This window comes from Rhinatrema bivittatum, chromosome 2, assembly GCF_901001135.1.
Source record: "Rhinatrema bivittatum chromosome 2, aRhiBiv1.1, whole genome shotgun sequence".
In the NCBI taxonomy this organism is placed as follows: domain Eukaryota; kingdom Metazoa; phylum Chordata; class Amphibia; order Gymnophiona; family Rhinatrematidae; genus Rhinatrema; species Rhinatrema bivittatum.
The window spans coordinates 526,435,060-526,462,651 of record NC_042616.1 but is presented as its reverse complement, the minus strand read 5'-3'; the positions used below and the strand labels follow the sequence as shown (position 1 = coordinate 526,462,651).

General features: G+C 42.3%; 1 protein-coding gene across 2 annotated transcripts in view; it reads right to left on the bottom strand.

Annotated features, from left to right (window-relative positions):
* CARMIL1 (capping protein regulator and myosin 1 linker 1) overlaps positions 1–27,344 on the bottom strand; it is a 511,281-nt gene extending 483,937 nt beyond the window's left edge. The window contains exons 1-2 of one of the 2 annotated variants that reach the window (XM_029590792.1): positions 26,762–27,344; positions 25,744–25,841 (exon numbers count right to left, since the gene is read on the bottom strand). In XM_029590792.1, the coding sequence (XP_029446652.1) occupies positions 25,744–25,841; positions 26,762–26,801 (138 nt within the window). In that variant the 5' untranslated portion in view covers positions 26,802–27,344. The remainder of the gene's footprint in view (positions 1–25,743; positions 25,842–26,761) is intronic. The other variant, XM_029590793.1, reaches the window with a different exon arrangement.
* Between the last annotated feature and the right edge of the window lie 248 nt (positions 27,345–27,592).

Genomic DNA, 27,592 nt, shown 5'->3' with positions numbered 1-27,592 from the left:
TTAGGAGTGGAGAAGAAATAGAGCAGTGAGAACAGCAAGATGAAGTTAAGTGGGAACAGATGAAGAAGAATCTAAAGAGCCCGGAAGCTGAGCAAGGAGGAACCCCAAAACAGAGGATGAAAAATGAGAAAGCAGATAAGGAATTCAGTAGCAGCAGAAACGTGCATTAGGAACTAAGAGATTAGGCCCCTGTATGTGTGTACCTTTTCTGGGCCACAGCGGTGCTGAATCTGGCCAACTCAGTGCACCGTCAAAGCCACATCGTCCTCAAGAAGCAAAATGTCCGACAGGCCCATGCAATAAGGCGAGCGCAAAAAACCGGGCGCTATTGCTGGGCGTCCAATTCCCTAAAGCACATGCATCCACATCCCCTGTGCGCCCGTTGCAATATTCGAATGAGAAAGAAATCAAAGTGGTGTACAAAAAGGGTGCACTAGGGAGAAACATGCACTTCTGGCTTTCCAAAGTATATTGCATCGGGCGCGAGGACTTCTAAATTGTGCACTCCTAGCATCCCTGATGCAAAGAAAATTAAGTGTTTACCCAGGAAACACACCACTTCCCTAGTAGGCTCTCATTCCTCCACCTGCCTGCCTCGGATCCTCCGCTCTGTTTCGCTGCCTTTTCTACATGGACGATGACTCCTCTGCTGCACAGGTTTTTAAGCGGCTGATGAGCCTCCATTCTCCTCCTCCTCCTCCTCCTGCCAGCAACGCTGCAAAGTTACTCCAAAGCATTGGAGCTGGTGGCAAGAGGGACCAAAGGAGGAAAGGGGGGGGGGGGTGCAAAAGTGCCAGGGAAGAAAGCCGAGGGCAGGCTGATGGGGCTGGGGTCCTGGGGTCAGAAGAGGGAAAGAGTACTAGGTAAGTGGCTGAGGGAAGGCGAGAACTGGTCCTAGTTTGAGAGGCGGTACATGTGCGCTATGGTACGGAATGTAATTCCATCAGCCCAGGTACCCAGCAATAGCAACAAATACTAATTTTCTTTGCACACTCTGAGAACCCCTGGAATATAAAACCACCTACATTTTTTTTTTAATTGTATCAAAATTTAAATTACATCCAAGTACAATACTTGTTGAAAACATGCAGAGAAGAAGGAGACCAGGAAAAAAAACATTGTCATTCAGAAAAAGAAAAAAACAGAAGCAATAATATAATCTCCCATGTCCTATCCATCCACAAAGATGGAGAGAACCCAAAACCCAATATCAGAGGAAATTATTGTTTAACAAAGAAAATTGCAAAGTTGAGAAGACGTACCAATTACAAACAAGCCTCAATCTTACAGGGGGGGGGATGAAACAGTTCCTTAGTCCAGAAGCAGAGAGGTATTTACCTGGGGCTGTCTCTCGTTAAGAAAAGCAACCAGCTGGGAAAGGTCAAAAAACACTTTACCCCTTAAAAATTTAATACACTTACAGGGGACATTAAGCCAAAATAAAGCACCTAACTCAATAAAAATCTCTGCCTCAAGATCAAGATAGCTGCTGCCCGAACTACACACTGAAGAAGTGCTCCTCTGGACCTTTAGCTAAACCTTTTGTTTCCTGTATAAAAAATAAAAAATGCCTCACACTAAAAGGAAGGCTCGGATGAGGGAGATTTCTAAGTTCTTCCTCCTTTCCCCAGCACTCTCAGCCCTGGACTGAGTCCTCCTTCGCGATGCCCCTGCTAGCAACGCTGTAGGGGAGAGCCATTATGAGTCAGACGTCGAGCGATCGCCAGCTCCGATGGCTGAAGTCGTGTCACTCAGCCCCGGTGCATCGACTGCACCTCCACTTGCAGAGATTTCTAATTTACCTGCAGACATTTTACCTTTTCAAGCTTCGGGACAAAGAGGCAAGAAGATCTCAGAGACCCCGAGAAGTATGGAACGGATTCCACGGGTCCCTTTCATGGCCTCGAACTTGTCAGGAGTTAAAGAAGGCGGAAGTAATCCTGCGTGCGAAGGAGATGGGATTAACCAGGTACGCCCATTGTTAAAACCTATTCTTGAGAAACCTAATGTGATAACTTTGGATTCAGTGTGGAGCGCTTTAGTTTCTTTAGAGAATGCCATTACCTCCTCAACAGCTATCTTCGGACACTAACTGTCACGTCTTAGCTACAGAAGGCCAAGTTGACTCATTTGGTATAAGATTGGGTGACTTGGAAACAAGAATTTCAACTGTGGAGACAGGGCAGCACAAATTAGTCCAATCTGACAATTTACTCGAAAAAACTGGGAAATGTGGAAAATACTTTAAGAATTTTGAACTTGAAAGTATTCAGTTTTCCTTATATTAAATTGCAATCTCCTAAGGATTTATTTAATTACTTGGTTCAAATTCTTAGATTTCCACCAGAAGCAATTCCCGTCCTAACCAAGGCTTATTATCTTCCTATATTTGATGAGGGGATGCCTAAAGATCTTGAACCAGATTCTGCTCCAGATTTGTCAGATATATATTAAAGAATTGTCTCAAGAGACGTGTATCCAGAAAAGGGTAAGTTTATTAAATTACCTTTGCCTCTGTATCTGAGAGGAATTCAGTTTTGAATTTTTTTCTTCGGAATCGTCATCTGTTATTTCATGGTCAAAAAGTTTGGATTTTTCCTGACATTGCTAGGATAACTCAATGTAGAAGGAAATTTCTCTCTATGAAAATCGGAAGTGCTAAGCAGAGGAGCGAAGTTTAAATTTGAGATTTCCATGCACATGTTTGCTAAGATATCAGAATTCCAATTATTTGTTTTTTGAACCCTCACAGCTATGGACTCCCCATTCCTAATGTTTCCTACAGGTTATTCGGCTAGAATTGAATTTAGGGGGTGGAAGTTCAGGATGAGATAATGTATAGTTTTGTTTCCTATTAAATCGCTCTTTGATACTCTTGGTCTCCCCATTTCCTAAAATAGATAAAACTTTCTTGGGGATTCATATGTGAATTTTTCTTTTTGCATTGTTTCTATATTTGCGTATGACTACGAAATTTCTCTCAATTACTGGTACAAGTATTCTTGTGCTATTTTGTTAACATTCAATAAAAATAAAATTAACAAAAAAAAGTCTGCCTCTTCATTTGGTTTACCTTAACACCCAGAAAGACATGTTCAGCTCCTAAAAACGAGTATCCCTATTGCAGAAGCACAGTCTCAAGATATAATACCAATCAGAGTTCAAAGCTAAAATTACAATAAGGATGGCTAGAGAAACCCCCTCCTCCACAGATTTTTCCCAAAATAGAGGTTAAGAGGATCCAAAGAAACCGGAGACGAAACCCCAGTATGCTCAGCACTTTTAACCGAAAGCAAATAATAAGCTCTCGTTATAAATGGTATAAGGTTCTCAGTTATTTTTTAAGACCTCCACTGGGGAAATTAAAACACTTCTTGGGAAAGTTTATAATTCGAATGTTTCGTCTTCGAATCACATTTGCTAAGTTTTCCACCTTGTTCAGCAAGAAGAGATAACCTTTAGTAGTAATCCCAACAGAATCTTGCACAATAGCCATTTTTGTTTCAGTTAAATCCACCTTATGGGATATAATTTCAGCCCGTTCTTGAGTTCTTTGTAAGACAGAAAATAAGCCTCATTGCTGGGACATAAACTGATTCAACTGCTGAAAAAGTTTGGTAATGGCTTCCCAACTTACGTGGAGGGTAACAGCAGGGGGCTTAGGTAAATCAAAGCAGTAAACCTCGTTTAGCACTGACCCTTCCCATGGTCCAGGAAGCCCCAAGGCAGGTGAGGAAACACTCCGAGTAGCTCCCAGAGAAACGTCCTCTGATCCACTTGGTCCCGTGGAGATGTCTTCCCTCCAGCATCCAGGAAACTGCATTTGCCGTCCCAGGTTGCCTCCTGATTTCAAGCTGCAAACAATGATATTCCATGCTCCAGCCATCTGCAATCCAGGCTAGAGGGGAGCTCGAGACTGCTCTGGAGTTAAAGAGGCATCAAGGCCCTACAATACAAGGCGGTGAACCTTCAGCTTGCGCTCACTGCCCTGCAACCACTCCAAGGAGCTAAATCAGAGATCTTGCAAACAAATGAGTTGCTTGTCCATAGGGGCCCGTCGGCATTGGCATTGCCATACCATGCGGACAAGCATGAGCCTTGCCCTTCCTTTTACATAAAGGACAGGCAGCAGTAAACATTAAGAAAAAAAGAAAGTGTTGAATAGTTTGAAAAAGGAAGATGACCTTCAGAGCGCAGACCTCAGCATTTGGCCATCTTAGATTCTCCCACCCCTAAATACAGAATCCCTAATTCTACACAATGCTGAGGTGAACCAGAAGATGTCTGGCGCTACACTACTCTACTCAGGGACACAGAAGATGTCCTGCAGAAGGAGATTTAATATTTACACAGACGGACGCACCTGGACCAAGTGTTATCGAACTAAACAATGCAACAGAGAGGAGGGGTGTGGAGGGAAGGACAGCGAGGGCAAGAGAGCGCCTACAGGTGGAGAGGATAGCAAATGGGGGTGAGATCGGCAAGGAGGCTCTGGATCACCGGTGAAGGAAGAAAATCCTGTAGCTCGGTGCAGAGGAATAAACGAGGCTAGGGAGGAAGAGAACAGAAGGATGGGGGAAGCTCTCTCTCTCTATACTTTTAAACCCTGCCTTTGAATCCCTGAGGATGTGGAAAGGAAAAGTAAGAAGAAAGGAGGAAGAAAAGTCTTAACAAGAGGTTAACTTTCTTCAAATGCTTGCATCCGAGCCATATGCTATAGCTCATATTTTTGGGGAACAGTCTGACACCTTAAAAACAGAGTTACAAAACCAGTGTTCAGCCCTGCAACTCGGTTCTTCACCGTCCCATCTGCGCTTCCCCACTTCAGTTCTATAGTTTACGTTCCAGTGCTTCCCATCATATCTCCATGGCAAAAATAAATAAACGAATAAGACTGTACATTTCTCTTTCAGCCCAATAAAGTGGGTGACATTATTTCATTTCCCTATTAAAAAGGGATGAAGTGCCCTAAATATTCCTCAAATGGATTTTGTTTTCCCCCTAGGCTTTGCAGAGCAACTAGAAAGGCAGCACACCTTTTTTCCACAGGATACTAAGACCTGTAACAGAGTTCACATTCTAGAGGGAGTAGAAAAAATGGAGATTGGAGCTAATAAAAGAACTAGAGGACTGACCAAGAACTTGGAATGATGATTTAAAAACCAAAACAGAGGAATGTAACATTTTGGTTGCAATACGTGACAAGGGAGGCAAGATTTAGGTATGATCATACCTGCTGACCTACAAAGGCTGTTAAAGATAAATAAAAAAAAAATAAACAGGGCGACAAGGCATTCAAATGTAACCATGAAATGTTAGGGTGCATAGGAAGTTTATATGACATAACCCTTGCTCTACCAGAAGTAGTGGAGAGAGCAGCAATAATACTACAAGTTAAAATCATTGCCGAGGCCACTACCCCACCACTGTTTTCCTCACTCACATATGTAATAGTGTATGTGCCTTAGGGCAGGGCTTCCAAAACTCACCGCCCTCAAAACAGGTATAGTTCTGAGAGCCATCAAAATATGCAAAAGTTAACCTGATTCTTGGACAAAAAGTTTGTGAACATAGCTGAGTCTGAGAAACTCTACTTCCTTGTTCAGCACAACAGGCCTGGGTGGCCCCAAAACTGGAGGCAATCCTTGGAAATTAAATGAAGCAGTCGGCTGGCCCCAGTGAAGTGACAATTAATCTATCCTGGGCTGTGCTGGTACAGCAGGAAGTGAAACAGGCAGACAAGATGGGACTTGTGGTCTTTTTCCGTTTCTTTAAATAGACTTCCATTAAACTGCCCCGTTATCTCACGCTGCCGTCCAGCACTTGAAGGCAAGATCCACAGTATCGGAACAGCCCTGGTTTAACCCAAAGCCTAAGCAAAGCCTGGGAGCTGCTGCTCGGCACAGAATGCTAAACAAAGCCAACGATCACCAGAGGGCCCCATCTCAGGGGCCGATGTTATATGCGCTTGGCTCGGCACACAAGTTTCACCTCAGTTGTGAGCCTGTTTGTGTGCAAACTTTACTGCCAATGCAACAAGCAGTTGCGGGCATGAAAACTGTGAGAAAAAAACATTGTGTGAGCAGGTTAGCACCCTCCCCTGCCAATTTCATGTTAATAATGGCAATGGCTATTGCGCCGGCTTACCTTGTGTTTTCTTACTGCCGGAAACTTAACTCTCTGTCAGAGGGGGGAGGTAAAGTTTCTAAGGCCAACGTTTAGTCTATGGGCAAAAGGTGGAGTTCCAGCGTTAGGACCTTTAGTCGGGGTTATATGAGCAGAAAACATGCCAAAAGCATTTGTGTGGATACAAATCATGTTATGCACACAAATGTGTCTTGTGTATGCATAAATTATTAGTCTAAAAGATTCCTTTTTACCCCCCACCAGAGTTACAATATGCACTAGGCCTATACAAAAGGCTGAGTGCAACTTTTAATTCTGGTTTGTGCACATTTTAACTCCCAATGCATTAGCATAGCATTCACTTATTGCATCAGGAATAAAAAAAAAAATTAATATGCAGGTTAAAATAACTATGCACTGATTTTACCACGCTCTGTCTTACATCTGGCCATGGGGTAGCAGAGAACAGCTCTCTGCTTCCTGCTCCAGCAGCTCCTCTCCCAGAAAGCAGGCAAGGAGCAGGAGAAGTGGGACGAGCCTGGAGTCTTGGAGCTTAAAGCACAGCACAGAAAAAGCCTGGCTGTTCCCTAATCCAGCCCTTCCTGTCCTGTCTTTCAGGAATAGATAGGGAAGGTAAGCTTGGAGTAGACACTGCAGAGCCAAGAACAGTCTACTTCTTAACCCAGCCCCTCCTCCTCTCTTTCACCCTCTGTCTTCAGGTGATGCTGGAATGAACAGAGCAAACAATTCAGTTTCTGTCTGCATATATTTCTAATCTTCTGTATTTGGTAAAGGTCTGAGTTCTGCCTATGTGACTGAGGTGAGGTATTCTGCTAGCACATACGGTTCGCCGAGGGATCTGCAGCAGACCAGCTTGTTTATTGAATGGAGGTATATTGGGCTTTCAAGGCCCAGTGGAATATTTCCAGTGTTGCTCACTGGTAGGGTTGCTGTCGTTTGGGTTCTGGGAGTTCGTACTCTTTTGGCATAGCAGGTTTGTTATAAAAGGTCCGAGTGACATTTTTGCAGGGTTGTGTGTTACTTCAGAAAGTGTCTAGAAATGTGAATTTTTGTTTTGTACAGTGAAAAGCCACCCAGCAATTTTTTTTTTTTTTTTTTTTTTTTTGCAGTCTATCCCCAAAAATCAGGGATGGCACCTTCAGACACTGTGACATGATTTCTAAAACATTTATATTATGCACACATTCATATACAAAACAAAATTAAAGGCACAATGTTCAATTATGGGTAGAGATGTACAAAGAAAGATAATTTTGTTTCTGGGATGAGGATTTTTTTGGGGGGGGTTTCGGTTCACTTAACGTTTATTTTGGTGTGTGTTGTTTGCTGAAACAAAAATAGACATTCAATTAAAAAAAAAAAAAAAACTCAAAAAGAAACCATCACCCTTACACCCGTCCATCCCCTCCCACAGATTTCCGATATAGACCAGGCTCCTGGTTTGGAAATGGAGCCAGCCGAAACAGAATGCAAGGGTAGCAGGTGCCCTAGGTGACTTCTGCCTTGCGCTCAATCCCTTCCCTCCCCCCCAGGCCTGACTCCCTCCCTCCTCATTCACACCACCCACCGTATACTGCTCGCAGTCCGACTAACCTCTTCTCCTCTTTGCTGTGAGCGGCTCTGCTCACGGCACCACATGGCTGCTCTTTGGCGCCCCCTAAGGGTCGGCACCATAGGCAACCCGAGGAGTCAGCAGAGATCGCTCCTACACATTTCTAGGAAGGATTAAGCATGGCCTGGGGGGAGCAGGCTAATTTCAGGTCTTAAGTTTTTTTCCCACTGACTTTCTCAAAACAAAAGTCAATGTAAACAAATTTCAGGGGGGGAGATTTCTTTTCAATTTTAAACCAAACAAAATACAAGTGGTTTGTCTCATTTTTCTTTTTGTTTAAAAACAAATGCACACACCTAATGTGTTCTTGCAGGATTTTTCTGGGAGGATTGGTGGTTGGGGTCATAATGCGTGTTGTGTTTAATTATCAAAATCCTGAAAGGGGGGGGGGGGGCGGCTGTATGGGTCTGAAAGTTGAACTGGAGCAGGGTGCAAAGCTGAAGTTTCACCTCGGACATTGGTTCCCCGGTCAGCCAGGATACCTGCAGCGAAGATGCACAAGATAGAACTGCATACAGAGATTTATCGGAGAGCATGCACACAGGCCAGAAGATAGAGATGTGCTTACACCAGCCTGCAAACCCCGGGATGCGCGTGTGTGTTGACCTGTACAGGCCAGCAGCAGCAGCAGCATACAGCTCCCCTCCCATCATCAGCTGAGGCACAGGAAGAAAGCTGCAGCAGCAGGCTGGCAGCATCAGATTAACTGGAGACTGGGAAGGAGGAGAGTTGCTACAGTCTGGGAGATGAGGGAGCATGGTGGTCGAGATGGAAAATAAAGTAAAAAAAAAAAAAAAAAAAATAGAGCCCCCATCCACAGAGGTCTGCTCAGGGCCCTTTACATGGGAGAAGCAGCCCTGACAGCCATAAGTATGCTATCATATATTAACTTAAAGATCTTCAAATAAGTTCCACTTGATTTTTATTTGCAATTGCTTAGATTTACAAAAGTAACACAATCATATCATTGGAAAGTTTAACAAAGAATTCTACAAAATGGCAAAACGTTATGATCTGATTGTAACTCAGTCCCCATTATTGGAAGCAGAATAAGCAATAAGACAAAAATTAGAAAGAAACAAACAATGTTAACATTCAAAAATAGTGCATTTTATCAAGCCATAGTGTACAATAGTAGAACCCTTTAACCCCACAACCAACTCCCGTCATAGGAAAATTATATCTTCCAGTTTAGCAGGATCAAAACATGCATATTTATTCCCTTGTAAACCAACTAGGCGCATGAAAGGGAACTTAAGAAAAAAAAATATAGCTTCCAACCCTAAAATCTGAGTCTTTGCTCAAGAACGGTTTCCCTCATGAGCTGGGTGGCAAGTGCCACATCTTGGAAAATCCTCACTTTTTGACCACAAAGGTAAAGAACATCTTTGTATTTGAAATAAAGCCAAAGAATCAAGTTTATATCCATCTCTGAATTGAAGGAGACAAGCAGGGTCAGCCCGATAGATATTTCATCTGATTACAGATATGCCGAGACATCCAAACTGTCCGTAGTGATGACAGTATCCAACACCCCCCCTTTCTACTTTTTCAGTCCGCACTCTTCACCAAATGTAATCTATCTTGAACACATCAATCATAGCCTTACTAGAGATCTTAAATACCTCCCTCAAATACTTCTTAAGAAGTTTGAGGGGATAGGAGCCTAGTTTTAGGGAAAATTGAACAAACAAGTTCTTTACCCTAATTGCATTCTCCAAAACCTCCAATTCAGAATGCAAAGAAAAGGACATGAGCCAGGGAGCCTCCTATAAAGATAATTGTGTGCCTGTCTGGAGAAATTGCTTCTCAATTCTCCAAGCTACCTTTCTTGATCTCCCAATTCGGTGGCAACATCTTTAGAAAAAGAACATAACTGGAAAACAGAGACCATTAAAATGCCCTCAGTCCTAATGACTTCTAGGATGATGTCTTTCTTAGCAACTAAAGAATCCCACATTGCTGGTCCTCCACCAACAGGGGCAAAACTACTGCTGGCAATGGGACTCAAACGACAAAAGAAAAGTCCAAATTGATCTGGCTACATTAGAAATACTCATTGAGCCCTGCAGAAGTCCAACCTCTTCAGTCAGCATAAATTGAAATGCCGGTGATGGATCAACTGTTAGGTCTCTCCGTACAGTCTCCACTTCCTCCAGGCACTGCATTATCAATACCTCGATCATAGGAACAGCACTTGCATCAGCAACAATGGAGAGTTTGGGTGCTGGAGCTCAATGATGCCTCGAGGTCAGAAGCCACCCCACTCCTGCACAGCACCACTCAACAGATATAATGACTCCCCTGGACAACAACGTGTCTATCCATTGGATCTCCAGCAGAGCTTACAACAAAAGGGTAAGCCTGAGATTTATGCTGACACTCCCGTTTCACCATTGCTACTACCAAATTTTCACCAGGAAAAAAAAAAACCAAGAAAAAATAAATAAATAAATCGCTAGATGGAGAGAATCTTATCAGTGTCTAAATTACGGCTCCATAAGTTCCACTTTTATATTACAACTACAATAATCCTTCAGTAAAGACAATATATTTCAGTTTGTTTTATTCTCTCTTGACTAAGATAAGAAGCATCCAGTGAGCCTCCAGCATTGTAAGGCCTGTTACAAAACACCGTAAACTTCTCAGTATACAGTTGTACACAAACATTTAGGCACTCCTGATCATATTGCATGTTTCCAATACATCTCTACATGAGCAGACGCTGACATTAACTTTGTGCCATGTAAGAGGTTAACACAAGACAAACTAATCATCATCAAGATGGATCATATCAATCATGGTATCATAGCGTGCTGTAATGTTGTCAGACAATCATGTCCCATATGGCACAAAGCACTATTATAACCATTTATCATTATTTCTTCCTTCTCTCTTTTTTCTTTATTGAAAATGCATCTAAAATCCTTCAATGTCCTTTTAAAAATTCCACACGGGAAAGATTTTGCAGTATTCAGGTGAAGATGGAAGCCCCTTTAGTCGCACAATGTGTAACTGCATCACGTGTGTTTGAAGATCTGGGGTTTTTTGGTTCTATTTAAACCACCAGTGAATGCTAGCGGAGGGAACAATTATTTGTTTTTATACAGAAAATAAATGGATTTCTGATTTATGTGCAGTGACACCATTTGGATTCAATAAGGAAATCAAATGGGCAGCCTTTTTTATATTTACATCATTCAAGTTTATTCTCCCTTGGCTATGCATGGCTGTTCATAAGATTCTTTGCAATGATACAGATCAATGGTCCCCAACCCTGTCCTGGGGGCCCACCAGCCAGTCGGGTTTTCAGGATATCCACAATGAATATGCATGAGAGAAAATTTGCATGCACTGCCTCCATAACATGCAAATTCTCATGCATATTCATTGTGGATATCCTGAAAACCCGACTGGCTGGTGGGCCCCCAGGACAGGGTTGGGGACCACTGATATAGATAATTTGTGTTTTGCCAACTGTTATGCATTTAACTTATTTGTTGAGCCCTCATTAGCCAATAAACAAAAAGGTGTTTGATTGGCTAGATATCCTGCTAATCAAGTTTAAAGGGTCTGAATACTAGCTTTGATTGGTTAATATAGTATTAAAGAGCTTGTCATAATCCTTGAATTGGGGACATGATTTTCTTGAGCAAATAAATGATTGGGCCCCTTAAGAAAGAGGTTTTTGATTGGGTGGCTTTCCATCCCTTTCCTTCCCTAAATGAAGAATTTGATCCCAAATTTGGAAGTTTTGAGATGAAGACGATCTTATTTTGGTAGAGTTTGGAAGCGATGGATCAGCTGATAACCACCTGAATAGGTTGCACTTCATGTAGACCCGTGAAGCAGACAATTTGCAGAAATATCGATGTCAGATCTAGCTGCAGAAATTCACGAATGCTTGTATCAAAGCAGCTTCAAGATTAAGCTCAAGCATTTCAAGTTTGAGACATTGCTGCACATTAAGTATGCTGCAAACTTTTTCCATGTTAAACATTTAAAAAAGGAATGGAAGAATTGTAAGTGCATTTTCAAACAAATAAAGATTGAAGGAAGAATTAATGGTAAATGGTTGTAATAGTGTTTTGTGCCATATGAGACATGTTTTTATCTAACACTACAACACTCTAATACCATAATTGATTTGATCCAGCTTGATATTATTTTGTTTGTCCTATTGCATGGAGTGGACTGTGTGCCTCTTGCATTTAACAAAATTAAATGCAACATCTTTCTGCAATGTTTAATGCAAAATTGGCGGATTTTAACCAATTGAAAATAATAAAGTAAAAATGGCATGTGCAAAAACGTTTATACGACAATTCCATGGTTTAGCAAATATTCTTATTTTATTTAAAAAGTTATATTCTACTAATGCCAATGAGTGGATTCCATCTCTCTTTTCTGTCTGCTTACAACCACCATGGGCTCTTCAAAGAAGCAGTCTGAGGCATTTGAAAAATAATTCACTCTAAAAGCAGAGAAGGGCTATAAAAAGCAGTCTAAATACTTTCAGCTAGCAATTTCAACAGACAGAAACACTGTTTAAAATGAAGTTACATGGAATTGTTGAAGTCAAGGCGAGATGTGGAAGAACTAGAAAAATCTCACAGAACTGCCCAAAAACTAGTCACATCGGAAAAGCATAACCCACAGATCACGGCAAACTACCTACTGAAAAAGTTATGCAGGCACTGGAGTAGTTGTCCACAGCACATTACTTACACAATAATGATCTGTATGGGAAAGTTATCAGAAGTTATCTAAAACCTCATCACAAAGTCATCATCTAAAGTTTGCAAAACAAAACCAATGGGCCTGAATCTTTTTGGAACAAAGTGCTGTAGAATGATGAAACTAAAATTGAACTGCTTGGTCACAACCACACAACATACACTTGGGAAAAAGAACACCATGCCAGCCATTAAGCACCATTTGGGTCTATTATGCTTTGGGGTTGTGTGGCAGTCAGTGGCACCAGATATACTGTACAGATAGAAGGCAGAATGGATTCACCTAAATATCAGCATATCCTAGAAGCTAAATGTCCCACACAGTCAGAGAACAACAACTGAAGCTGAAAAGGAGGTTGGATATTTCAGCAAGACAACGATTCGAAATATACCTGAAAATCAACTCTGAAGTAGTTACAGGAAAGAAAGATGAATGTTTTGGAATGGACTTCACAGTCCCAGACCTTCTCCTATGGGAAACTCGTGCCACTGTGCAATACAGAATTAGCAGAGGAATTCCCTTCTCACCCTGAATTCACCATTTGGCCCACAGAAATTAAGCTGAACCACTCCCAGAGCACGGAAGCAGGCAGAAGTGCCAGCCCGCGTGAATGAAGCAATCTAAGGAGCCAGCTCTTCAAGACAGTGAGCACAGAAGAGGCTGCTGCTTGTACAAGAGATGGCTCAGGTAAGTCTGCAAAATGCAGCCATATGTACAAAAGCTGCAGCTCTTCTAGTGTGCACCCAGGAAAATAAAGGCTAGACAGTAGGGGGAAGGTTAGGAGGGAGGGAGAGGGAGAGAGAGAGGGAGAGAGAGAGAAAAGCCTGGAGGAGGGAAGTTAGGATAATGATGTCTTGGGTCTACCATTAAGTCAAAACCATATGAGACAAAAGCCAAACTGAAACCCTATAGTCCAGTTCTGCAGATACTCCTGCAAGCAGAACTAGGACACTTCCCCTTTCTACACATCATACAAAAGGACATTCAAGTTCTGGAGTCACCTCAGTAACAGCCACACAAACTTCCTCCACTGTCGGGCACTTAGAGCCCAATTTTAAAAAGCATATCCTCTCTTAAAATTGGGTTTTACATATGTAAATGCACTTTACTTGAGTAAGTGGGCTTTTGAAAATTGCTACAATATCTGCCATTGAATTGTCCATAGGATTTACCTGCATAAGTGCACTTTATGCATGTAAATGGCTTTTGAAAACTGATGCTTTGCAAAAAGCACACTCAGATCTATGTAGCAGATCTGTCATACCATAGCAGCACTAATTTCCTGAACAGAAATAATTTATAAAGTCCTACCTATGAAAAGATGGCACTTCAAATATAGAAATGGACCTCAGAACACCAATATACCACCTGTGGGAGGTGCAGATTGCAAACACAGAACGAGCTGAACTGCTATAGAACCTACATGCTAGCAGAATACCATGTCTCAGGCACAGAACAGACACACCGGACATAATACAGAATAAATGAAATGTGCAGACAGTCACCTGAACTGGATTCCCATGAAGTCAGACTCTGTTTGCAGTGCATTACAGAAATAGAAACAGAAATGCATTTCCTCCTATACCAAGCAAAGTACAAAGATATCAGAAATGTAAATGTACCAAAACTAAGCAACAAAAGACCAGAAAAAGATATGCATAATGCTGAAATGAACAGAAACAGCTACAACAGCAAAATATAGTGCCAGCAGGCCAAAAATGTAAACTGAGAGAAATGAGATGCATGAGCACCAGAACCTGTAAACTGTCCTTGTTACTGTCCTCTCTATACTTTGTAATATTATTAATCTAACCAGTCTAAGAGGTTATTTTTACTTACACTGGAGGTCCCGTGGTGCTGAGGGGCCTGGGAAGCAGCACAGAGTCCTTAAGCTATGACCACAAAAGGCCTGAAGTAAACTGCTCCTGCCAGAGGAAATTTCTCTCTCTCCATCATAGTTAAATATTATTACCGAAAAAGTGACTATTGTAATAATTTTCACAGAAAATGCGAAATATTGTGAGGAGTTCGCACAGGAGTAGGGGTAATGCATACTTGGGAGTTTTTACCACTAGCTGTGTGCGCATGGGAGTGAAATGCATGGAAGCACAGCCTGCAACACAGGTGCAAGGAAACCCAGCAGCAGCAGCCGCCGCCACCACCCGTGTCAGCCTGTTGCTGGGATGAACAAAGCTGCCACAATGCACCTGTGGGACATAAAATTAGCAAGTCCAGTGATAAAACATGTCCAATAGACATTGAGATGGAAAGTGCACCTCAGTCTTACAGTTCAGCATCTTTTCTGTTTAAAATACATGGGAAGCAAAGATCTACATGCATGCAATTAAGCAAATCACAAAACAAAAGTCACAGAAAAAGGAAAGAGCTATCAAGAAGATGGTGACCAGTTCATCAAATGCACTAACTAAAAGACAAGTAAGAATGGGCTTCAGTTACAGCAGGGAAGACGTAGAATGTTCTAACTCCAAGGGAAGTTAAGCACTGGAATAAGTTGCTAGGGGGTTGATAGAATTGGTCTCTGGTGGTTTTTAAGTGCAGTCTTTGATGGTTTAAGTACCAGGGATCCTGCGTGGACACAGGACGATAACCTCGAGATCTTTTACAGCCACCTACCTTTCCGTGATCACTCTATACCAAGGTCAGTACAGATGCCAAAAAAGTCGAAAAGAACTTCTCCTGCATGACTGACGAGAAAAACCGATTACAGCTTTACACTTACTAAATCGCATCACAACCAGAGCACATGATATCATCAACGTGCCCAGCTTAAAATAAACTGTTGCTTGCAGTTATTTTTGTATTTGATGTAATGTAATACTGCAATTTACCTGCATAAATGCCATCAGAAATGTGATATCCAATTTTGAATTATTTCTGTTTATAACATCTTTCTTACTGAAATGATCTCAATCTGCAAATTTTCCAAAACCTGGTGTTCCATGACGTGCACTTCACAGGAGAGCTACAGAAAGTGCATGACATGCTTTCACTGGAAATGGCATTCAGCCACAGAAAACGCGGCAGGAACGACAATACCAAAAAAAAAGTCCTTATTATTTCAGATGCTGCTTAACCAGCCAAGTTGTTAAACCAGAGCGCCCTAAAACAGATATATCAAGCAGGACAGCAACCTTAGTATCATCAGCAACAAGATTTCCAGGCAAGCTCCTGGCACCTACAACTGCACAAATTTCTCAGTGGGATTTTTTTCACAAAAGCAGACTAGTGAATTCATTCTATTGTGATCCTGAAGTTAGGAAAACAATATTAACCAAACTAACCAGGCAAAAATTAACTCTTCACCCCAATTAATTTGGAGCTGCATTAACATTCCATTAAAATTGCAACATTCAACAAAAAAAAAAAAATCTTAACACTAGTATTTATTACTCAATACTAACAAGGGGACACACAGTAAAACCCAACCTAGGGCGATCACCAATTTAACTGTAATCATTGTTTTGTTTTCTTTATTCTTTCAGCAGTTTCTCAGCAATTTCCTTGAATGATCAGAAGGGTCACATGGTACCTGCCAAGGAATGGGATTGGACCAGTTTACTATGTATGCAACGTCATTTATGACATCATACCCAACCCTGACCAATCAGAGCCAATAAATGCAAGTTCATTTCTGGGTACTCTCAGCAACATGGCCACTCAAGTATTTATGGTAATGTGTGGCATTTATAATTTGAAATCTTTATAAAAAAAGAAAAGCTTATCACTTTAAAAATGATACACAAAATGAGTATTACTGCAGGTTATGTGGACATCTGAAATGCACAGAGGGTACACAGCTGTATTAAGAAAATAGACATGGTTACCATTTTTGTAAGATAATTGGAATCTTGACTTATTAATTATCTAAGTGTTTAGCAACCTCAAATTTATAATTTCGGGTTGTTGCTACTATTGAACTACATTCACTAAGATATGTTGATACATGAAAGCCATGTGAAACAAAAACCAAGCACTTGCTTACAGAATATTTTTAATTATGAACAGGATACACAAAACTAACACACTTTGCATGCACATACTTCTTCAGAGACTCAAGCTCAAAATGTACTAGAACTCTGTATACCCTTTTCCTAATATCTAAAAAATTTGGAATAGAATTTGTTACGCAAGTACTTGGTTTTTGTTTGGAGAACACTTACAATCTGGTGTCCTTAGCGGCAGCACTGCTGATCACTGAATCCTCTCTGTCCCCCTCCTCCTCTAGTCAACTTCTCTCCAAACTGGCAAGATTCAGAAGTGACCTGCTTGTCCTTGAAGAGGATCCTGACTGGATCCACAGAGAATATGCTGCAAATTTGTATTTCTGAAGGAAGCGGATTTCATTGCCTACAGTTTGGGTCAAGTTGGAGATCCTGCATTTAATCTGCAGTTCTTGCATTGATGCTAAAAGCTCTTTGATGGAAAGGTACTTTTTTGGTTTGCTGTCATGCTGGAGGCTACCATACTCTCTGAATGCATCGACAGCCTTTCAGTCTCTTGATGCTAGTAGTTTACATCAGTTAGTGCTACGGTACAAGTAGTCCTTGGGCCCCTGAGGGCTAAGAGAATGCTTTGTGAATGAATATCACAGTTTCTGCTGTTTTACAATGGTTTATGGAAACCAGAAAGCCTGTTTACCTTTTAAGTAAACATAAATTTCTGCAGGAAAGTAAAATCTAACCTCTAAACTGCTCAACCTCTGGTAACATAACTGCACCTCCTTTCTACCCTCAAGCACTACATCTGATGAACAAGGGGATTACAAGTAAGAAAGTGAATACCTAGAAGGGGCAACTCTGCACTGAATGATGGAGCTGCATCCCCCTGCACTTTTGTTTCTCAATGAAAAGAGCGGGAAGAGAATTAGTGGATTTTTACCTTGCTGGGGCCAGCACTGAATAGTTAATTGTTTTGGGAGGGAGTGGTTAGAAAAACTTTCTAGCAGTGTAAGTAAGGCTGGTCTTAAAATATGTCAAACAAGTTACAAAATGTGCTAGACATAGTGGGTGTGCTCTTCCTAATAGTACAAAAGCTACCAGGCACTGGAAAAGAGAGAGAGTAAACAAGCACGCCAAAATCAAGTAACATAAAAATACTCATTAAACACATACATACAGTGAGGAGAAAAGTTTGTGAACCCCATGTATAATAATGAGAATTACAAGTTTATTTATTTAAAAGACTTCTTACCCACTTCGCCCATAGTTCAGGACGGAATCCAATAAAATATTTAAACAAAATACAATAGGACAAAAGACAGACACGGATCTCAGCAGGCGGCAGGAGATGTCATAAGGGAAATCAGTCATCTGGATAATATGCCTTCTGGAACAAATAAGTCTTTAGAGCCTTCCTGAAAGACGCCTCACTTGCTATTGTTCTTATCTCTGTAGAGAGAGTTCCAAAGCAGGGGTCCAGCCATTGAGAAGCCTGGTTCTCGGGTGGTCTCGTTAAGATGAACCGATTTCAAGGAGGGAACATGCAGTAGACCCTGGTTCGAAGATCTCAGGGAGCGGGGCGGAGCGTCTAGTTTCAGCATGGCATAAAGGCCATGGGGAGGAGACTGCATTTCATAAAGTATGGATAGCGACTGCTAATTTGTATTGAATACGGTAGGCTACAGGAAGCCAGCGAAGGGACTGAAGAACAGGGGCGATACGGTTATGTAAAGGTGTATTGGTCAAAAGGCAGGCTGCAGAGTTTTGTATTATTTGTAGTGGACGGATGACATATGCAGGAAGACCAGTGAAGAGAGAAATGTAGTAGTCTAGTTCAGAAAAGAAGAAGAGAGATTGAAGCACAGTGCGAAAGCCTGGAAAGTCTAGTAGAGGTTTCAAGTGCCAAAGTAGATTAAATCTGAAAAATGAAGATTGGGTAAGGGCTCTTATGTGCACATGCAGAGATAAAAATGGATCTATTATGACACGGAGATAGCAATTTCTTGACCTTTGAAAACTATTTTCCCCGGAATGTTTGTAGTAGGGAAACATGAAAGGATAATCACCTCAGTTTTACTGACGTTCAGGGCCAGTTTATTATGCTTTAACCAGTCACAGATAAGAGAGACACACAGTGAAATGAATTTTTCAGTGGATGCCTTCAAGGGAAAGAAAAATTGTATGTCGTCTGCAAACAACTTGTAGTGTACCCCAAGGCTAGCAACCAATGGCAGAGAGGGATTAAATAGATGTTGAAGAGATCAGTCAATAGCGCTAAGCCTTGGGGTGCATTGGAAGACAGAGTGATCCAGGAGGAGACATCGGAGCCCATAGAAACTTCTTTCCATGATAGCCTTCCTTAAACTGAAACCAGTATAAAAAGGGTAAAAATTCAACAATTTCATGTTTATTCTAACTGCTGCATTTTGAGTCAGCTGTAATACATGTAGTAAATACTTCAACCTCCATACAAGGCATTACAGTGATCCAGATATGATAAAACAATGGCTTGAAGCACTAATCAAAAGTCTAAAACAGGAAGAATATACCTCAGAGGCTCCAGCAAGAGTAATTTTAAAAAATGCTGTTTTGGCTACCTTCTGGATTTGGGCCTGGAGAAGCAACTTAGAATCTAACACAAAGCCCAAATCCCATGCCTCTGATAACATAAATCACCACTATCCTAACTGGTAAAAGAGGCACAAGTCATGGCAGCAACCCAATCATATTATTGTAGTCTTGGCACAATTAAGTACCATGTTATTCTCTTTAAACAAATGTTTAACACACTTAAAATAATGATTAAAAGAATCCACAGGAAATTTTATCACATGGTAAATAAAATTGTACATCAGCATAAAGCCTATTTAGTGACTTAAGAAAAAACCACACCCAAAGGTTGGATAAAAATATTTAAAAGTTCCGCATATAATGTGTAGCCTTGTGGCACTCCCCACTTCTTGAAATACCAAGCATGATGTGATCTTCTTGAAAGAAAAGCAAAACATTTTATGACATCCCCATACCAAATTTCTGACAGCTTTTTAAGTAACCTTGAATATGAAATAGTGTCAAAAGCTGATTTCACATTTAGTTGCACTAGAATTCCACTCCTTTTCCTACTGAGACTGCATTGTACATCATCTAACAATGATACTAATTAAGTCCTTCGTCTACTATACAATGATCATCTAAAAATATGTTAAGCTGCAAAACACATTATTCTAAGACCTTTGCTAATGAGCATAAGCTGGAAATACGACGATAGTTTATCAGCACGCAAGATTAAACAAAGATCTTTCATTACAGGTCTCCTTATTGCTCTTTTCAACTTTGCGGGAACTTCACCTGACAGTAATGCGAACTTAAGAATCTGCAATAAATATCTTTCAAACATCTCAACTTTTATTGCTAACTAACAAAAAAGGACAAGGGTCTAAACCAGTGGTAGACACTTAACTTAGACAACACAGTTCCCAACACATTCTTGGTCACCGGCATGAACACTTCCCACTTTGTTTTGAAATTATCAACATTTTCTAACTTGAGTTGGGATGAAGTTATCATGATGCGGGCTGCATGGCTGCATCAAGGACTTGGATCGTTGGCACGATTTCTGCTTTCTATCGGAAAATTCTACAGGAGACAATCCATCCACAAGTTGAAGTTGAGCCAAAAGTGGATCATGCACCAAGGCAACAAACCCAAACATCCAAATAAGTCAACTACAGAATGGCTGATTAAGAAGAGATTTTGTGCTTTGCCTTGGCCATGTCAAGGGGCCAGCCTAAACCCTATTGAAATAGTGTGGCAAGATCTGAATTGAACTGTTCATGCAAGGAAGCCCTCAAATGTAAGAATTGAGGAGAGTTTCTGTATGGAAGAAGTGCTCAAAACGCTTCAAGGGAAGACGTAAGAGACTGCTCAACAGTTTCAGGAAACCTTCAAGTTAAAGAAGTTATTGATGCTCAAGGAGATGTCACCAGTTACTGAATGAAGGGCTCATGCACTTTCACACAAGGATACGAAGACGGTAACTTTAAGGCAAGCATGCATGCGCCCACATATGCTGGGATATTAAATTGTGAGTGCATAGAATTTAAAATACACCTAGTGCATGATTGTGTGCTCCTAATTAAGCAGCTACATGAGCAAAAACGTTATTCCCGTGCCTTTCTTTAGGACCTGTCAGCTTTTACAAACACAAGTGAGCACATTTTAAAACATGCACATGTGAAGGAAGTTACCAGTTTGCCCCATCTCTCTGTCAACAAGACCCTGCTGGTTCTTCAAGCCTGCAATCCCCCAAGTTTACCCACACCCCTCACTCACTTGTTTTTTGGCAACAAGTTTTATTCCGACTTACACCTGAAAAAGAGCAGAAATAAACATACGCAGGTAACAGCCTGACGCATGCTGTGTTCGAGGCGTTTAATATCTGAATTTATGTGCGTAAATGTTGGCCCCCCCCCCATCCCAAATCTGCCCCTTTTTTTTTTTTGCACGTTCTGTTACTGGGCACACACATATATGTGCATATTTTTGCAGTTTTAAAATAAGAGTTGCTCGCACTCGCCCCCTATACTCCTGTATATGGGCCTTAATGCTGAATAACTAACACACATCCTTTTGGTCCGAGTTATTTATTTGGTGGAGTTCTCTCTCTCTCCCCCTCTTATTGGGGTTTAGATCAGGATCTAATCAAGTTTTGGAGCATAAACTGTTAAAATGTGAACCTCATAGGATGGTTTGCGAACTCAGTACTGTACGTTAGTCTAGCAAATAACGTATCAATCCCCTAAACATGACCTTCATTAGTGGACTCTCTACCTATCGCCACCACAATTTTACAGAAAAACAACCCTCGCTTTCAACTGAAAAGCAAGAGAAGACATTGCAGGGTAGGAAACCTACAATTCAGTGAGAAAGAGATATCCTTTGGGGAGGCAAAACTACATGCACAAGTCTCCTATGAGCATTAGTAGCGATAGGTTTTCTTTCGTGTATCAAAATACATAAAATGGAGACTAGACTGGGCAGTTTTCGTAGGAAAAGTGAAAAAACAAAGAGCACACGAGAAAATGTACTGGATAAGCTGACATGCATTCAGTCAGTGCTACTTTTTGGGAAGAGTTTCCACCATCAGGAGCTGCACTGGCCACATACACACACTCCCTCTCCCAATCTTGTTTTTCTGCTCCTGCTGATTAGCAAGGAATTGCACACTGTGGGCCGACAGCCGGAAGTGCTCTGCGTTACGAGCCTGTGCTATCCAAACTTGTGAAATAATAACAAACAGTTTTCAAAAGGAAAAGAGCAGCATCAGCAAGGCAACACCAACTTCCCCCTCCCCCGCTGGCTGCGACATGACAGCAATGCGTGCCTCGGAGGTACGAGTGCTCCTAAAGCTCGGGTTGGATGCCCTGGATAGCCTACAGGGCTCAAAACTCATCAAGCAGGTGTTCCAGCTGCAAATACCCGCTGGAACAGGCCGACAGAAGGCCACGGCGCTGGGAAGCACGTCGCACGCAGGTTTTAATGCACTTCACCATTTAGCTCTCCCACAGCCCTTTCCATTCAGGAGCGGCTCACTCATCACAATCCTGGGTCAACAGGAAAATGTCTCTTGAATGCAGGGCTCCTCAGAAGTTCTCTCGTTTTGTGCCTCCGAATAAAAAAAAAATGGAAGAATACTATCAAACCTGCAGTCCTGCACACTGCTATGCAGGAGAACTGGGTTTGATTCCTGAGCCAGGCTTGCTGCTCTCTGGGCAAATGAAGACTGGGTACGCGGTAGAGAGTCTGAACAGCACTCCCTTCCCCAACTCCCACCGGAGAGAGGGAGTCCCAGCCACCGCACAACACTTGACACCTAATGGCCTGGTTCAAGGGGCACAGGCATCCGGTTCCCGCTGGCAGCCTCCGGACCATCATTAATAGCCGGGTTAAATAAGAAGAGGCATTAAATAAAGGGATGCAAAAATCTTCAGGGGGTAGCTGCAAATAAACGCTCACGGCACCACGACCCCAGAAGAGGCTGGGTCCAATTAAGCTGGAATCCCAAAAGAAACAGGAGGAAACTGCTGGGTCAGTCCTTTCACTTCTCCTTTCCACTGGTCTCCATCCACAAAAAGGAGAAAAAAAAAAAGGCAATTCAAAGATCGCAAAACATTAACTGTAATAAAATAGCTAACGAAACCATGATGACCACGCCATGCTATTCTAGACCTAGGGAGAAAACAGCAACATCCAATAATTCTTCCCTCTCTCGTCTGTCTTCTCCTTGGTCGTTACTAAATCATTGCCTCACAGAGCTCACCCCCACTGATGAATCATAGGGCAGGGCAGCCGGCAGAGAAGGAGGAGTAGTGAGGGAAAGTCAAGTCAATTAGTATTTTTAAAATGTTATTTCCCTCTGCCCTTTAGCCAAAAAATATAAACACAAACACACCCAACTGTACCACAGAACATCAGACGCTGTTGTCTGCCTGTGTGGAACTGCTACTTTTAAGATTCTATTCAAATTAACGGAAGCAAAAAAAAGCAGGCTTACACTACTTTGCTCTGTGGTTATGAACATAAGAGCATAAATAGTGCCATGCTGGCTCCGAGCAAGATCCATGGAGCCCAGCATCCTACCTCTCAGCAGCCAGACCGGGTCACAAGCACCCCCCCCCCCCCCCCCCACTCGGTTCATCTGTTTCTTGTATCTCACTCCCAGGGATAGGCGCTGGCTTTCCCAGGTCTACCTGGCTAATAACTGCTTATGGACATTTCCTCCAAGACGTCCAATCCTCTTTTTAACCCCCACTGTTCGTTGTCTTGACCTCGCCCACCAGCCACAGATTCCATAGCGCGATTGTGCGCCGAGTGAAAAAATACTTCTTGATTTGTATTAAATCTACTGGTTGCTACTAGTGTTGTTTGGAAGTGTAATTAACCGTTCCCCTCCACTCACGAGTTTATAAAATTTCAATCATTTCCCCTCCCAGTCCTCTCTTTTCCAAGCTAAAGAGCCTCAGTCTTTTTAGCCTTTCTCCATAAAAGGGAGATTTTCCATCCTCTATCACTTTTGTTACTCTGTAATCCATAGAGAAGGGCAACAAGAACATCCAAAAACATCCATTTTTTTAGCATGGAAACCATCTTTGAATTGACAAGTTTGCCGCTTACACGAGACAAGCGAAGAGTGCCACAATACCAGCAGAGTCACTCACGCTGCCATCGTCTCTTCACACCGCGTAAGAACCAGGACCAGCGAGTGGGACTTGCTGAAACGGATTCCAGCAAGCGTGATTTTTCCTACATGCTGGTGCAGGCTGATAAAAGATCAAGTTCCCTGTGCAGATTAAAAAAAAAAAAAAAAATCCCCTGCCCGTCAGAAAATTGTAACTCAAAAGAGGACTGCTGCATATTTTACCAGCTAACCAAGAAAGATTAATATTGCATGTTCGCTCATCATGATGTGCTAGCCATTAAAAGGTCAAAGGCAGTTAAGGCTCGGGATTTTGGACTCTTCCCTTGACAAATGAAGTTTGGCTTCGTTTACTTCACACCTACCAATATTAAAGACAGAAGTTCTTCATCTGCAAGCACTAACACAATTGGTGTCAAAGCAGACACAAAGAATGCCCTCAGTCTTGGCTTTTCATAGCTCCAGGCAGGGCTTAATTTGTAGGCAAAAAGGAAGTGAAATGGGGGAAGGGGCTGGGTGTGACCCATGTGAGGGGAAGGGAACAGGACATGAAACCTCTGCTACACAAAAACTCACTCATACTCACACACTCTCATACACCTGCACGTGAACACATCCAGTAGCAGCAGTTGGGCTCACAGGCATTCACCTCCTCTCATGGCCTTTCAGTTATGCCAGGAAACCGCACTAAGGTCAGGGCCACGTGGCTGCTCTTGTCTTGCAGCAGACAGCTCCAACACTGCTTTGCTTTCTCTGGAGGTCCGGAAACCAACCTGCCGCCGCTGCCACCACCACCACCACCAACTCTGCAGGGAGCTGGAACTGATTTGCACCAAACGCAGCTCCATTTCTAGGGGGAGCCAGAACTGATTTATTCAGCCAGCTCCACTCTCTCTCTCCTTGTGTCCTGGAAAGAAGGTGGCAGAATGCCGTTCTGGATTGCTCTGCCAGAAATTAAGCCCTGGGAAACAGACATAAAAAGCGGATGGCACCAATGTACAACCTGTGAACTGCAGTGCTCATCAAGGCCAGAAGTGAAGCCTTGACGACAGGTACTACTGGACATAAGTTGTGCTAATTCAACCCCTTTTTGTGTCTGTTTTTTTTTGCTCTGCAGCATCTATGTCAGTATTGCCCCTTCTCAACTTGTTTCCTGTAGAAGAGGAGGAGAGGGGGGAACTGGAGGGAAAGGTCTAGATTAGAAAGCAGAGTGGTTGCTCCATTCCCACCTTCTTCCCTGTCAGTTGCCTGAAGGGGAGGCTGAGTAAGACACTCCTGCTGCTCTACCTCTTACATTGCAAAAGAAGTGGTGGAAACCAGTTACAGGCCAGTCCCCTCCACAAATTAAGCCCTGGCTGCAGGTTAAAAAAAAAAAAAAATTCCAGCATGCATTTCTAACCTTCACATTACACAACATGCACACACAACCCAAGAATTCTGCAGTGAGTGAACCTGATCAAATTTCCATCCTTTTTAACTGCAGAGAAGCTCCATAAAATGAAGCTTTTCTCCTCCCCCTTTACTGATAATCATTTGTCTTAAAAAGAATTAAAAATAGTCTCACATATTTGAAAGTTTAGCTAATTTTAATATTCAAACCCACCTAACCACAAATACTCTCCTCCCCACCCCATGTGTTAAACAAAATTACCATTAAATTCACTGTCCTGAAGTGCATTCCTGTAAGGTAAATGGAGCCCCAGTCAGTGCAAACAAAGGTCTTCAAAATAAGCACAAGTACTAATTTTCAGGTCATCATATCAGACAAATGTGAATGAAAACAAGCTCCGAAGTGTGCAGGGCTACACCAGTGCAACTGGATAAATGCATGGTGCACACACCTGACAGATACACACAGCAATGACTATAGGTGCGTTTGTTGCATTCAGAAAAACCTAAAACAACAAGTTGGGTGGGGGAGGGGGAACACCCTGCAAAATACCTAAGAAGCCATTTTAATTAAACACACATTTAGCGTACTAATTTATTTATGGCACATCTTCCCAGAGAAGTGCACAAGGCATGGTACAACATATGTTGCAATTAAAATCACAGTACATTTAACATTTTGATGGCAAATTATCTTGACTTACCAACACTTTATTTTCCACTTTGTCTCCCTTTACTTCTAACTTCACTTTCTTCCTCACTGCAATTTTAATTTTCCGGCCAATAACATCTCTCACACTCTCTGCAACAACAGAAGGCCCAAGTTAAGAAACTAAACCAGCATGAAAATAAATAAGAAGCATCACTAGAACCTTTGGGGTTTTTTTCTGGGGGGGGGGGGGGTGAGGGGGATGGAAAGTTTCCTAAAAAAATTATCTAGTTGGCCTTAACACTTTTTTTTTTTTTTTTAACTCAGATCACACATCTGACATCAGCACCTCACAAAAGTGCGACGCTACACACATTTGCAAAGCAACAGCAACTCCTATGATCGAAGACACTGTCAAGGGCTGCCACTTCAAATTTTTTTGTAATGTAGGAACAAGTTAACTGTAGCTTACGAGGCCTTTTTCTGTCACAAGTCTATTTAAACGAGAAAAAAATAAATAAATAAAAGCTAGAACCAACTCCATAACGTGAGCATTTGATGTTACTAATGCCGTCTTGACGTCTGGTCAATCACGAAAGGGTTATGCCCAAGGCAAACTACATTTTATGCTCACTAGTACCCGGTGCTGCACGATTTAAAACCGCGGGATTAAGTGTTAGATAATGAGCCTTGTGCACTGCCACTTGGCAACATGAAATGCATGCTTGCATGCATTCGTCTTTGAGCTCGCCATACAAACACACTGCAGCACTGGGCTCCCAAGCTTTCTGCATCCAAAGCGTAACCTCTTCCGCCTGGCGTTATTATTGCCTCCAAAGCAAGCAAGTTTGGGAGAGGCAAGGGCTAATAACCTGTAGGTAACATCTTCCCTGACCGTACCCTTGCCACAGTTCTAACGGCAAAGCCATTGGGGCAGATCCTTCCCCCATCCAGACTTTGGCCATGGAATAATAATATATGTTACCGAGAAGGCCATGCAACTTCCCTGTACTTCCCGATCACCGGGATGAAGAAAACGTGCCCAGTCCTCGACAAGGAAACGTAAAGCTCACCCAGCAACTCTTTCGGAATATCCGAGCCGTCTTCAGTCATGGTTTGGGGGATTGGGGTGGTTTGTTTTTTTTCAGCCGCTGTTCTTATAGGTGCGTGTGGGTTTCGTATATTGCTGGCCTCTCTCTTTTTTTATTTTTATTTTTTTGCAAAACGAAATGGTACGCGGATTTCAAACAAAAAGATCGCCGTAAAAAAAAAAAGAGAGAGAGAATCGGGAAAGATGAGATTATTTAGTGGCTACATGTCGCCTCTTCGATCTCTTCATCACTGCTGCTGGGGCTGAAAAGGGTGCGGGAGAAGGGGGATCAGAGCCAGGAGCTGAAAATGGGCTGCGGCTGCCTCTCGGACTCTTTTCTCTCTCGTCTAATTCCTCCTTCCTGCACGCTCACGCACCTCCCCTCTCCTCTCCTTTCCCTGCCGATCCTCTCTAGACCCCTCCCGGCGGCGCTAGGTGAAAGCGGAAGGAAGAGGGGAGGAATGGCTCGGGCGCGCGGCCGCGTTTACATAGAACATGGGAAGAGACCGCGCGCGCATCCAGACGATGTGCAAGCGAGCACAGAGCTGGGGGGTCTGCTACCTCCGCTGCCAGAGGAGAACTAAAGGGCTGCGGCTCTAAAGTAGTCCAGAAACAAAAAGCAAGCAGGGATTGTACGAAATGGTTTTTATTATTGTTTTCCAAAAACTACTCGCACAAGCGTAAATGACGGTCAGGGAGCTAGGGTAAGGCTGGCTGAGAGAGATCGGTGAGCGGGAGACACCTGCTGGTGGTAAAAGGACTGGAAAGGGCAGAAAAGCCGCCTAGGCTGGCCGATTTTCTTTTTTTTTTTTTT